The 14,216-nt window shown below is 48.6% G+C and overlaps 1 protein-coding gene across 1 annotated transcript in view; it reads right to left on the bottom strand.

The window, feature by feature from the left end:
* The window catches only part of LOC125751101 (neuronal tyrosine-phosphorylated phosphoinositide-3-kinase adapter 1-like), a 38,335-nt gene that overhangs the window by 10,900 nt on the left and 13,219 nt on the right, over positions 1 to 14,216 (bottom strand). Inside the window, 1 exon segment of the mRNA XM_049029648.1 lies at positions 1,976 to 2,349. Coding sequence (XP_048885605.1) covers positions 1,976 to 2,349 — 374 coding nt within the window.

A 14,216-nucleotide genomic window follows, 5' to 3' on the forward strand; every position in this document is an offset into this window, starting at 1 on the left:
CTAGAGAATGACCATGAGGAGCTGATGTGCCGAAACTGCCAAATTAGCAAGGTCACCTCCTGCCTAAACGCCACAGAGACCACAGGCACACAGGCACACAGAGACCACAGGCACACAGGGTCACCACACGAGACAAATGGCACTCTGCCACGGAGACTTCTTTTCTCAAGGAAAATGGCATGTTTCCGAAGACAGGTCAGTCACCACCTTCCTCACATTGCAGCATTTACTTCCTCCAACACAGGGCACTCATCTCCCCAAATACTGGGCACTCATCTCCTCAAACACTGGGAACTCATCTCCTCAAACACAGGACACTCATCCCTTCAAACACAGGGCACTCATCTCCCCAAATACTGGGCACTCATCTCCTCAAGGACTGGACATTCATCTCCTCAAACACTGGACACTCATCCCTTCAAACACAGGACACTCATCCCCTCCAACACAGGGCACTCATCTCCTCAAACACAGGGCACTCATCTCCCCAAATACTGGGCACTCATCCCCTCCAACACAGGGCACTCATCTCCTCAAACACAGGACACTCATCTCCTCAAACACAGGACACTCATCTCCTCAAACACAGGACACTCGTCTCCTCAAACACAGGGCACTCGTCTCCTCAAACACAGGACACTCATCTCCTCAAACACAGGACACTCATCTCCTCAAACACAGGACACTCATCTCCTCAAACACAGGACACTCATCTCCTCAAACACAGGACGCTCATCTCCTCAAACACAGGGCACTCATCTCCTCAAACACAGGACACTCATCTCCTCAAACACAGGGAACTCATCTCTTCAAACACAGGGCACTCATCACATCCAACACCGGGCACTCATCTCCTCCAACACTGGGCACTCATCTCCTCAAGGACTGGGCACTCATCTCCTCAAGGACTGGGCACTTATCTCCTCAAATACGGGGCACTCATCTCCTGAAACACGGGGCACTCATCTACTCCAACACAGGGCACTCACCTCCTCAAATACAGGGCGCTCACCTCCTCAAACACAGGACACTCATCTCCTCAAACACTGGGAACTCATCTCTTCAAACACAGGGCACTCATCACATCCAACACCGGGCACTCATCTCCTCAAGGACTGGGCACTTATCTCCTCAAATACAGGGCACTCATCACATCCAACACCGGGCACTCGTCTCCTCAAACACAGGGCACTCGTCTCCTCAAACACAGGGCACTCGTCTCCTCAAACACAGGGCACTCATCTCCTCAAACACAGGGCACTCACCTCCTCAAACACAGGACACTCGTCTCCTCAAACACAGGGCACTTGTCTCCTCAAACACAGGGCACTCATCTCCTCAAACACAGGACACTCATCTCCTCAAACACAGGACACTCATCTCCTCAAACACAGGGCACTCATCTCCTCAAACACAGGGCACTCATCTCCTCAAACACAGGACACTCACCTCCTCAAACACAGGACACTTGTCTCCTCAAACACAGGGCACTCGTCTCCTCAAACACAGGGCACTCGTCTCCTCAAACACAGGGCACTCATCTCCTCAAACACAGGGCACTCACCTCCTCAAACACAGGACACTCGTCTCCTCAAACACAGGGCACTTGTCTCCTCAAACACAGGGCACTCATCTCCTCAAACACAGGACACTCATTTCCTCAAACACAGGACACTCATCTCCTCAAACACAGGGCACTCATCTCCTCAAACACAGGGCACTCATCTCCTCAAACACAGGACACTCACCTCCTCAAACACAGGACACTTGTCTCCTCAAACACAGGGCACTCATCTCCTGATCATATTTTTTAAACTTATAAGTGACATGGGAGGGGCACTATGGGGGGCTAATCAGCTTTCAACTTTAACCACTGCCCCAGTTTCCCTACTGTATTCACCCCTGCCTTAAGCGAAGATCATTCACAACTTTAACCAATCAGGCTTCTCCTCACAGACCCCGCCCACCCCCTCACCATTCTTCCTGTTGAGGTAGGAATGCTTGGCTGGAGGCTGGCTGGGGGGTAGCGGAGGTGGCGTGTCTGGAGGGATCCCGCGGGGGTCAGCTGCGGAGCTGAGCCGGGTATTGGGGTGGCGCTTGGGCTTGACTGGTGGTCGGCGCCCAGCGGTGGGAGGGGTAGCAGAATTGGGAGGGTGCTCCCCGTTCTCCAGACCTGCCCCCTCAGAGCCCACGGAGTGGCAGGACTGCGAGCGCGGTGCCATGGCGGATGGGCATGGCGATAAGTCCTGAGAGACGGGCATGGTCATGAAGCCCATCCGGAAGTGACGTCGCAGGGTGGCCAGGTCACGGACTTTACCCACAGTGCACTGGGGCTCCTTACTGCCTGAGCTGGAAAAGAGGGACAAAGAGGGAGAGAGGGAAGACAGAGGAAGGGAGGAAGAGAGAAGGAGGAGATAGGACAAAGAGAGGAGGTGGAGGAAGAGACAGAGAGAAAAGAGAGGGAAGATGGAGAAGGTGGGGGAAGGGGGCGGAAGAAGAGAGAGGGAGATGATACAAGGAGAGGAAAAAGAGGAGAAAGGGAGAGAAGGAGGAAACAGAGTGAGGAATATGAGAGGGAGAGGATGAAAAAGCAAAAAGGGAGAGAAAAGGAGAAAATGGATGAGAAAGAGAGGAGGTGGAGAAAGGAATACAAAAAAGAGAAAACAAAAGAGGGAGAGAGGAAAGGGATAGAGATCATCTTGGGTTTGTCAGTAACACATCAAGGCCTGTTACACACCTATTGGTTCTTCAGAAAGCCGGTCAGATGTGGCCAGTGGTTCGCTGATTGTCAGAGATACTGGCACCACACCACTTTAGAGCAGGTCAGCAAGCGCACCTGCCTGGATTTGGTGACTCTGAGCCTCAGTGTGGCTGTCAGATGGGTGGGAGACGGTAGGTGTCTCGTGAAACACACAGAGAACATGCCAGATGCAAGCTAAAGTCATTCTTTCTGATGAGGATGAACTGTGCCACCCTGGGTTAATTAGCTTTAAAAATGTCTTCAAGGAGTGAGTTACACTCCAGAAAGTGGTTTGGTCAATTGGGCCATATTCATTTATTATTGGTGAAAAGCCACATAGCATGTATTTAGAAGAATATTTCAGCCTGGATCCAGGCTTTGCCAGTGTACTGGAGAAACAAGGCAACATCAGACATTTTTCACAGCAGATCTAACAAACCTGTAACGAGCAACCGTGAAATAAGGAGATTCAATTAAGCACTCATTAAGCCAAGCGTGCACCAACAGCAGGGTTTTATTCAAGATCCTTAATCGCAGATTAAAAGAGAAAAAAATATTGTACGAAATCTGCATTAACACTCAGAGAGGAGCAAAGCGTCAAGGTTAAAAAAATCCAAAATGATTCTTCTTCTTCCCACCTTGGAACCGAACATCTTGAGGAGAATGTTGTATGGTTACGCAGAAAATCTCTGGCTGCTGATCCTGGGCTGCAGGTACCTCACTGTTAATCCTGGGAGATCGACATCGGCTAAATTTAACAGCTTCGCCGTCTTGCTTCTGAACTTGGATTTAGTCCGAAAAACACAGTCCCACCTAAACCAGGCTGAAGCTCAGTCACTCCGACGCCAAGCAGGTGGCTCTACAGCAGAGCTCTGCCGGCACAAACCATATCACACCCACATAATTAAAAAGTGGGAAGAACAACTAAAACAAGAAGAAATCTAATTAAAGAACAAATGAGAAGGCCTGAGGGCCCATTAGGGGATCCCTCAGAAACCCCAGATTCTCACAAGGCATAGAGTGAGTCTACATTTCAGCATAGGGAGTCACGCTACAACCAGTCATCTTGGAGAGAGTCACGCTACAGCCAATCATTTTGGGGAGAATCACAGTACAACCAATCATCTAGCAGTCTTCCAAACACATATGGGTGGGGTCACAATGAGCCTGTGGCCAATCCCATGAAGCACATGGTACAAGGCAGGGGACACCCTAGAATGGACACCAGTAACATTATCGCTGTTTATTTTTTTTAATTCTTGTTCTAATTGTTTTTGAAATGATGCTTTGTTTGCCATTTGTACAAGCGTGAGCATAAGTACATAGGAATGCTTCTTTTTCTATATTCCATCATTCTCTCCTTTGAGTCGTAGACGCACGTACAAGTGAGAGTGACGTTTGGGATCTGAGCACTGGGTCAGCCAGCATGCAGTGTCCCTGGAGCAAATAGGGGTTAAGGGCGATATTCAAGGGCTCAGTGGTGGCCTGGGTGCCGGCCCTGGGGTTTGAAACCAGCAACCTTCCGATTACACGCGCAAACTGCTAACTGACTAAGCGTCAGACCGCCCCCTGGTGGACACTTGTTGGTAATGAACTTTTAGTGAAATTTGGGTTAGAAAGTGGAAACAATGGATAGAAATAAAAAGTGAGGAGAGGTTATAGGCTACTTTTCAACTGTTAAAGGAGAGGCGGTTTCTTGGATAGCAATGGTGGTGGGGGCCAAGGTGGGCAGTGAGGAAGAAGGAGAAGCACCCCCCCCCTCCCCCCGAGGCTGCAGGAAAGCAGGAGGAAGACAGATGGAGCAGGAACCTCTGAGAGAAAGCGAGGAGGAGGAGGGGTAAGAGGCAGCACAAAGGAGAGGTGAACACACATATGGAGATCTGCGGGGAGTGAGGGACCACAGCGATGGAGACGGAGGAAAGGTGTCGTAGGCAGGGCTGGGGGGGGGGCACGGTGTGCCGGCCACGTCAACAGCGCACCGGGCGGTGCCTGGACCAGCTGGCCCACATTACCGCCACACTGCGAAATTAATACGCTCCGTGCCGCACCGCTCCGTCCCCCACGGCCGATGCAGGGCGACCTCAGTGACCCACTTGGGGTGGGGGGGGGGAGGGGGGGGGCTGTTCCCAAGCCGACCCAGTGGCAAACTAATGCTAAATACGGCAGCAAAAGCGTCGGTGTGATTACCAGCCGTGTGCTAGGTGGGTGGGGTAAAGGGGAGATTAAAGCCCCTTTTCGGTGAGTGGAATGGGGAGGGGTGGGGGGGGGGGGGCACGTGAAAGATCATTTCAAAAGCAGAGGGATCGGCTAACGACATCTGTGTGTGAGAAACACCATTAAAATTCATAAGGATGGCCGGGACCCAGAATAACGTAAGAGTGACAAAGAGTGAGAGCGAGAGAGAGAGAGAGAGAGAGAGAGAGAGAGGAGACAAAGAGAGACTTTGAGAGCGCCCATGCGTGTGTGTGTGTGTGTGTCTGGGTGTGATCTGGGTGTCTGTGCTGCAGCCATGCAGCTGTGCTCCTGTCGCACGGTTTGCCACACATTTATGTGTGATAATGATTATCATTAAATTTGGGAGTTATTCTGACTTTGCCACACACAGAATTAATTTTGAAAATCAGCAGTGTGCACCTTACCACAGGTATTACTCACTTAGCGCTTATATGTCTGAGACCCTTTGGTGTAGCTGCAGCTGAGCGTGTGCATGACACTGATTCCCATTTCGCATTTCAGCCGACGTCTCCCTCAGTGTCGAAACGCTGCCGTACGATTCGCTGTGACATATTGCTCATTTGTCACTGACTCTGAGTCCCGGGCAGCGAATGAGCGGTGAGCTGCCAATTAACCAGCATCCTTTAACGAAACATGGGGTGTCTGTACACTTTGGCTTGCGGTGCGTGACTCCGCCTCTGCATCCAGGGCTTCCCGTGCGTCATTAAGGGATGACACGCCTCTTTCACTGTCGGCGTGTGTGTTTTTGGGGGGGGGGGGTGGGGTATCATGGGAGGATGGCTGTCTCCCACCTGATCATCACTTCTCCTGGTCATATGGAGGTCGTGTCTAAGCCGCAACACTGATGCTACAAGCTGTTCTGTTGGCTTTGCCAATCCCACTGAAATGGACACTTGCTATTTAGTTTTCCCCGCTTTGATTGTGTAGCTCACCCCACATGCCTCTCTCACACTTATTCTGAAATCATACACCTACTCTGAATGCTGAGACTCGGAACTAATGGTTTAGAAGCTAGCTTTGACGCTTGGGGTTTTCGGCTCTAGGGGATTACACTGTGCTCTTAAGATGATGCTACTGTCTCTTTAAGAAATAGATTTACATCAAATTGCTGAAGCAAGCATGAAGATTTGGGTGTGGACAATATGTAAAATGAAGAGAACTCACACTGTGCCTGACAAGCTTCTCACTCTTCCACACTGAAGGCCTTCCTTTGGGTGCCATATTTATCTGTTCCAAGAGCAGAGGGTAGAAGGGCCAGAGGAATGTGCAGTCACACAGGAAGGAAGAGGACAAGCTGGGCAGAAAGAGGGACATGGCGAGACAGCAAGGAGAAAGCTGAGCTAGGAGTAGGCGAGACTGGAAGCTGAAGGATGAGGAGGAGGAGCAGAGAAGAGGAACCTAAGAGGAGGTGATGAATGAGGAGAAGGGCCAGGAAAGAGGAGGCTGAAGGGAAGTGATGAATGAGGAGGGACAGGGGAGAGATGGCTGAATGGGGTTGATGAGGGAGAGAGGGAGTTGAAGGGAGGTGATGATGAATAAGGGTACATGACAGGAAGCTGAAGGAGGGTGATGATGAGTGAGGAGGAACAGGAGAGAGGAAGCTGAAGGGAGGTGATGAGTGAGGAGGAACTGGAGAGATGAAGCTGAAGGGAGATGATGAATAAAGAGGGACAGGAGAGAGGAGGTTGAAGGGAGGTGATGATGAATGAGGAGGAGGGACAGGCAAAGCCAAACTACAAGAGATAGAAAAGATGAAGAAATTGGGAGAAATGGAGGACATAAGGATGACTGACAGACTGAGAGAAAATGGAAGTTCAAAAAAAATGGACATGGAATGAAAAGGACTGGATAATGTAAGAGTACAGATAACAGAAAAAGGTGGGTAGAGTCACAGAAACGACAGACAGCGATGGAGAAGGAAAGTGTTTCTGAAGCACAACTGTGACGTCAATAAAGCCCATTTCAATAAGAAAAGAATAAAGAGCCGCAGAATGAGAATTTGCCTGCCTATAAATGATTTTACGTGACTTTTTTTAAGCCTGAATTCCATGCAGGTTTTTATTTAAACAGCAGTCCCTCGCAGTGGATGCTTGTTTCTTTATTTGTATCCCTCTTCCACTGTCAGCACTGGTGGGCGGAGGCGGGGTGTGATGTCCGCGCCCACATCTTCCTCCGCGCGCGGATGATGTGCTCTGCTGCATTTGGGATGAATTGTTTCCGCTTCCCCCTCTTTTTTGCCACATGAGGACAGGGGGGGGTTAAGGAACAGGGGCACAGCTGAGCAGAGTGGTCACATGCCGTAAAGCTCGAGGTGTGTGTGTGTATAACGTGTATATTACATTGTGGGGACTAAATCCCCCCCCCCCCCATAATGTAATAAATACCTGTTATTTTGAAGTTGTGGGGACCATTTTTCATGTTCCCACAAAGATCTGTGACTATAATCAAAAAAGAAAAATGAGAAAAATCTTGTATTTAGTTTGGCTACTTATGGTTAAGGTTAGGGCTGGGTAGAGGTTACGGTTGTCGTGTTGGGATTAGAGTTTTCCCCATAGAAATGAATGTAGAGTCCCCACAAAGATATAATTACAAACCTGCATGTGTTTTTTCAAAATCCTTTAAGTCTCAGAGTCTTCATGTCTTTCGCTGTATGGTATCACAACGATTATATTATAATTTTGACCGGGTCAAGCTGCCGGTCATTCTGTATTACTAGGATATTGGAGAAGTTCACAGGATCCGCTTGGAGCTTTAATATGAATGTGAACTTCAAGTCTGGATTTGACTTTCATTTCAGTGGGCGATTAGTTCAAACTACCATGCCGGATTTGAGCTGCTCGCCCAGGTAGTGAGGAACAGAGGGATGACGACAAGGCTCTGAAGAGGAAAGAGGAACTGGGTGAGGTATGAGCAAGACAGAGAAGGACAGAGAGGGACGTAGAGGCGTGCGAGGTGGGGGACGAGATAGAGAACATCTCCTCCCAATGGGAGAGAAGGGACTGGAAGGAGAGAGTCCTGAAAACTCAGCACTGAACAAGAAGGGGGACACAAAAGGGGGGCAGAAGAGATGTGGCTAGACAGAGAGAGAGAGGGAGAGAGAGAAGGAGAGGAGAAAAGGTGGCGGTATTAAAGTACGGAGCTGGAGAGGAGGGGATCCGCGATTATGCAGAGTAGAGGAGAGCGCTAGAATAAAAATGGATGGAATCGACAGGTGGGGGATGGGAAGGCTGTTGGGGGGGGGGGGGGTATTTTCAGGGAAAAGCAGTGGTGAAGGGGGGGGGGAGTCAGGAGGAGGAGCAGCACATTGTTCCTTAACTAACTTGTTATCCCCGTATCTACCATCATCTCAAGAAGAAGAATCACAAGAATCTGTGTCAGTAGGCTCTGTTCACCCCTTCAGACTCCCACACTGATTTGCCATTCCTCTCTCTCGCTCAGTCTCGCTCGCTCTCTCTCTCTCTCTTACACTCTCACTCTACCTCGTTTCTTTCATAAACCGCCCACACTGCTGCTCGCGGGCACAGATGGGAACAGCGTGTCCACTGAGCGTGTGCAGAGTGGCTGGAGAAGCCACCTCATGGCGGCGGCTGAAGATGAATAAGGACCTTCGGTGGGCTGCCGTCACCAAGGTGCCGCACCTGAGAGCGATTCTCTCAAAGTCTGTTCGTGACCCTGGGGGCGGCACTGAATCAGGAAGCCATCAAACCGTCTGTGATTGGACGGCTGGAGTATTATTAAAGAGCCAGCAGAACTGTAGCCTGTAACAAATATTACATAAGCTAACCCGTCTCTCTGAATGGGTTTACCCGTTTGATCGAGTTAGCCAACCTGTCTTTCCGAATGGTTTACCTGATTGATGGGGTTAGTCAACCCGTCAGTCTGAATTGGTGACCTGTTTGACCAGATTAGATGACTTGTCTGTCTGAGTGTGTCTGACTGAATTAGCCCATCTCTCTCCCTGGCTGGATTAGCTCCCCTTTCTGCATGGACTAGCCTACTTGTCTCTTTGGTTGGATTACGCCCCCCTGTCTGTCTGACTGGATTAGCCCCCTGGTTTGTCCAGTTTATCTTACTGGACTAGGCCACCTCTCTATCTGATTGGCCTAGCCCACCTGTTTATCTTACTAGACTAGCCCACCTGTCTATCTGACTGGGATAGCCCACTTGTCTGTCTGATCGGGATAGCCCACCAGTCTATCTTACTAGACTAGCCCACCTGTCTATCTGATTGGGATAGCCCACCTGTTTATCTTACTGGACTAGCTTACCAGTCTATCTGATTGGGATAGCCCACCTGTTTATCTTACTGGACTAGCTTACCAGTCTATCTGATTGGGATAGCCCACCTGTCTATCTTACTGGACTAGCTTACCAGTCTATCTGATTGGGATAGCCCACCTGTCTATCTTACTGGACTAGCTTACCAGTCTATCTGATTGGGATAGCCCACCTGTCTATCCGACATGCTGAGTAAATTGTTGTGTCAGACTGCATTCTGCCATGGCTGCCTTACTGAAATAAACAAAACGCTCGCCAGCTTATTGCTACAACATCTTGTCTGACAGGCTGATGTGTGGAAATTCTACTAACTGGAAGCAGGTCTGAGTAGAGTAAGCCCAACACACCAACTGACAACAGAGGGGGCAACTAACACACTGTAACGTTTGCACATTCTACGATAGATTCAGTTAAATATTTATTGTCAGGGAACTGTCGATTTATTCATTTTTTTCCCTCTTCCTTTCTCTTGCTGGGCTCTCGGTCTCTCCTGTCAGTCAGACACTGGCACACGTCCTAGCTGTTGCCAAGGAAACCAGTCAGCGCAGCATTCTCTGACTGTTTGATTGGCTGCTCCAGGCCCCACCTCCCAAATCATCGTCACTTAGCCACGCCTTGTTATTCTGTTTTTACATAAGGATTTACAGTCACGGGCAAATGGGGCTGTCCCCCTGCAGCGAGCCAGTCTTCCTCCCTGTTCCTTTTGGGTAAATATGTCCCACTGGAAGACGTGTAATCAGACACGGTGCCTCCTTCATGTTTGCATCCCTGCTTTGGGAGAAGCGGTCGGAGATGCTGTGACCTGCACTGATCCGCTGTGAGGAAATGTGAAATGTTGCAGCACTTCCACAGTGCCTCAGCAACATTAGGGGATTCCTATGCACTGACGGAAAAATCGGCGTGTGGAGGAATAGCTGAGGACTGTTCCTTTGCTTAAGACCCCTTCCAGGCCGCCTCATGAACTATGCTGAGACACGTGTTTTGAAAGACTTCCTTGAGGATATAAGTCAAGACATAACTAATCAACCCTGTAAGATCAAGTCTGATTCCCTTCCCATTACTGATGTGCAAGGACTGGGCCAGTAACGTGGTGCATAAATTCCAGGTGTAAGAGTGTGGTTGGCGAACCCAAATATAAATGAGTTAATGAATAAACAGCTGTGGTAACCATGGTAAAAATGATACAGGCATGGATTCGTATTTCACATATTTGAAACACATGCTTTAATGACAGGACAGGTATTTTGTAATTTGATGAATTCAGGGAGCTTGGACAATGATGTAATTTATATGAAAATGTCCTGGAGATAAATATTAAGAACTGTCTGGAATAAATCCTATAAAACTCCTGTTATCATGTAAAAAGGTGTGACCAATCACGTTTAGGATTCAAGATGCGAGGGAGGGGTCATGCCTTTCCGTGATCGAAACAGCTCATGTGTGTGACATGTCTGTACAGGACTCCTAGATTCGAACACGTCTGTGGCCCTCATTTACAAATACGTTTTTATATTTCTGACATTAATCCCAAAAGCTGACAGTGCCTCATTTAAATTTAAATGAAAAGTCACCGGGGGTAGTTCAGTTTCCGGTTTTTAAAGACCGTCCGTTGTACTGTCCTTCCTTTCTCAACTCGTCCCTGGAAACCGGCACAGTCCGCAGGAACAGAGTAAGAGCGGGAGAGAGAGAGAGAGAGAGAGAGAGAGAGCGAGATAGAAGTGAGGGAAAAAAAAATGAATGAATGAAGCACCACATAGGAAAAGAGGAGGGAGAAGAGCAGTGCGAGCGTAGGTCTGACTTCCTGGTGGGCGTGTGTGGGTGTGTGTGGGTTTGCGTCTGTGTGTGTCAGTGGCTCCGTGTGGGACTCGTTCCTGGCGGGCGTGCATGCGCATGCGATTGGACGCATGTGGGATTTGAACAGAAGGCTCGCTTGCTGTGTGTGTACGTCACTGTAGTGGGTTTTTTTCCTTGAGCATTGGGTTTGCAGGCTTTGCTTGAATGAATGGAGAACACAGACCACAGCTTCGTAATTTCACCCGTCCTTGGCGTGGATCCCCAGAACAGAGGACGCAAACAGGAAGTGCGTCCCCTGTGCAAACCTGTCACCAGGTCTCACTGCCCACATTATTAAACATTTCTGGCCCCCAAAGGTGACTTTGTAGCAAATAAGCTCCCCATTCTGTTGGTTTTCCATTGATATTTCAGCATAGATCAGATATGTTACAGTCAAGTCAGCGGGTTAGGATGCTGAACCTATGGTCGGAAGGTTGCTGGTTCATATCCCAGGCTCAGCAGAGGACTTGCCCTTAAGCAACACCCTTAATCCACACGTTTCAGGGACTCTCTGACCATGGTTTCCCATGTATGTCACTTTGGACAAAAGTGCCCGCTGAGCAAATAGAAAGCAAATGTAAATCCTCTCGAAATCCTACAGTATTGCTATTTACACTGCTTGTGAAAACTGATATTGTAGTAGATGTGGGAAAATTCTATATATAAATTCTGTTTGGTCTGTTCCTACATAAGAACATACATAAGAAATTTTCAAATGAGAGGAGGCCATTCGGCCCATCAAGCTCATTAACTAATAGCTCAGAGTTGGTAAAATCTCATATAGCTCCGATTTAAAGGAACCCAGGGTTTTAGCTTGCGCTACACTAACAAGAAGACTATTCCATACTCTAACTACACGCTGTGTGAAGAAGTGCTTCCTCAAATTCAAATGTTAAAATGTTCTCCCGCTAATTTCCACTTATGGCCACGAGTGATAGTATTTCAACTAATATTGAAGTAGCCATTTGGCTGAACAGCATCCAGACCTGTTAGAATCTTATATACCTGGATCATGTCCCCCCTTAGTCTCCTTCGCTTGAGGCCAAACAGATTCATCTCAGCTAACCCCTCCTCATAAGACATTCCTCTAGGACCAGGAATCATTCTTGTAGCCCTACGTTGCACCTTTTCCAAGGCAGGAATGTCCTTCTTAAGGTATGGTGACCAAACCTGCACACAATATAACTAGTTAACTTGTATAATCAAATCTCTTAGAATCAAATCTTTGGTTAAAAAAAAAAAAAAAGACTAGTGAGTAATTGTTCCACACACCAAAGTTACACACTGACACATTTTACAGGAGTCATATCACCTAAACCTAAGGAAGTGAGAATCATTTTGTCGAAATCTGTCCTGCATCCCGGAATCTCAGCATCGACGGATGCTCCTAAAAATGCTGAAAATGAAAATCCACACCCTGTCCGTGGGTCTGGCATCAGCCGCTCGTCATCACTGCTGTTCCATCTCAGCATCCACCTTCCTGGAAGTACTGCCTCCACATCCTCCATGCTTCACATTGACGCAGTTCGCCTCGCTAAACCTGGGCTAGCCTCCTGACCCCCCCCGGGGGAACAGCCAACAGTCTGACTAATTTAGCACTCCCAGCCCGTATTACTTTTGTTTGAGTATCTCAGCCTATGTGGGTGGGGGTGGGGAGGTGCTACGTTTACAAATGATGCATCAGCGACCTGATGGGAGAGATGGTCACATCCTCTTCCTCTCCTTCTCTTCCCCTCTCCCCTCTTAGATGTTCATGATTCAACAGACGATTCCTTTGCAGGACAGGTATACTGTGGCCCTGGGCACTTTTAAAAACATTATCAGTGTGGTTTTTCTCTCGTAGTGACAGAGAGAGGAGCAGACCGGATCTCCGGTTAGCGTGTGAGGCAGGCACAGAAAAGCATAGCACGCTCGGGCTACGCGCAATCGTGACGACGCTCGGAGCTGGTGTGCTGGACGGCGTAGGAAATGCAGAGGGATCTTGCGGCACAGTATAGTATCCCTCTCCTCTGGTCTCGCGTTGTTAAGGAGGACAAGGAGAGGCTTGATCTCCCTCAGGGAAACGCTGTGTTCCATTATACTCGCTAGCCGAACATGGGCGAACGTGGTTCTCCGGTGAGACTGATCAAAGGAGACGTCCCACCATACTGCCAAATTCTCTGTAGTGACGCACATCAAATAAACTATTATACATTCGCTCTGCGTATAATGGATAAAAATACCAGCAGCCCTCATCCGGAGTGCAGGCTGAAAGTGCCGCTAAGCCATCTGCTGACTGTGACCCGGGAAATCGGAAGCAAGACCAGGGAAGGGCAGACCTCGTCGCTGGGTAAGCACCAGCTAGTGGTGAGTTAGGGGCCTGCGACACTGGCTTCCAATGAGCACCAGCCTTCTTGAACATTGTGTGCACATCACAGTATGACAAATGGCCATTGGCTGATGGGCGTGTATATGAGTGGACTGCACAATTGCAACCCTAAACCGGAGCCATTCACTAAAGAAACTAAGTATTCAATCAGTTTTCATTCTTCAAAAAATACATCCTGATCTTTTGATGCGTGCGAGGAGGAGGAACACGTCTTAAATTATTATTTACACAGCACATTTCACCATCAGTGTCCTCAAATGCCATCTTGCAGTGATTAATATTACGTTTCCTCGGCTCCTGAGTAAATCAACCTGAATTAAATGGGGATTCCACTGAAAAAGGTGCATTTTGCTCTGCCCGGCAGACAATTTCCTGAGTACACAAAAGGAAGTATATTACAGCAGCAGAGTGCAGCAGACAGATCTGGTGATATAACAGAATGCTTTGCTCTCAGGAGATGCTTTTGCTCTCGTTTGCACTGGAAGCACCTATTACACCGTTTCTGTTTCACTTGTCTGAGTATCTGCCAATCCTAGTGTTTTAAGGAATATTTTTAAAGCTGATTCCCGCAGTTCTGACTCCCCCCCCCCCCCCCCAGTTTCTAATTGGCCATTAATTCTGAGTGCTACAGATAGGTGTTGAGTTGTCTAGATCCGTGTTTCTCAACTCAACCTACAGGGACCCCCAGACAGTCCACATTTTTGCTCCCTCCCAGCTCCTAGCCAATCAAGAACACCAAACACCTGGTTCAGATGTGTTTGG

Source organism: Brienomyrus brachyistius, chromosome 10 (genome assembly GCF_023856365.1).
Source record: "Brienomyrus brachyistius isolate T26 chromosome 10, BBRACH_0.4, whole genome shotgun sequence".
Lineage (NCBI taxonomy): Eukaryota > Metazoa > Chordata > Actinopteri > Osteoglossiformes > Mormyridae > Brienomyrus > Brienomyrus brachyistius.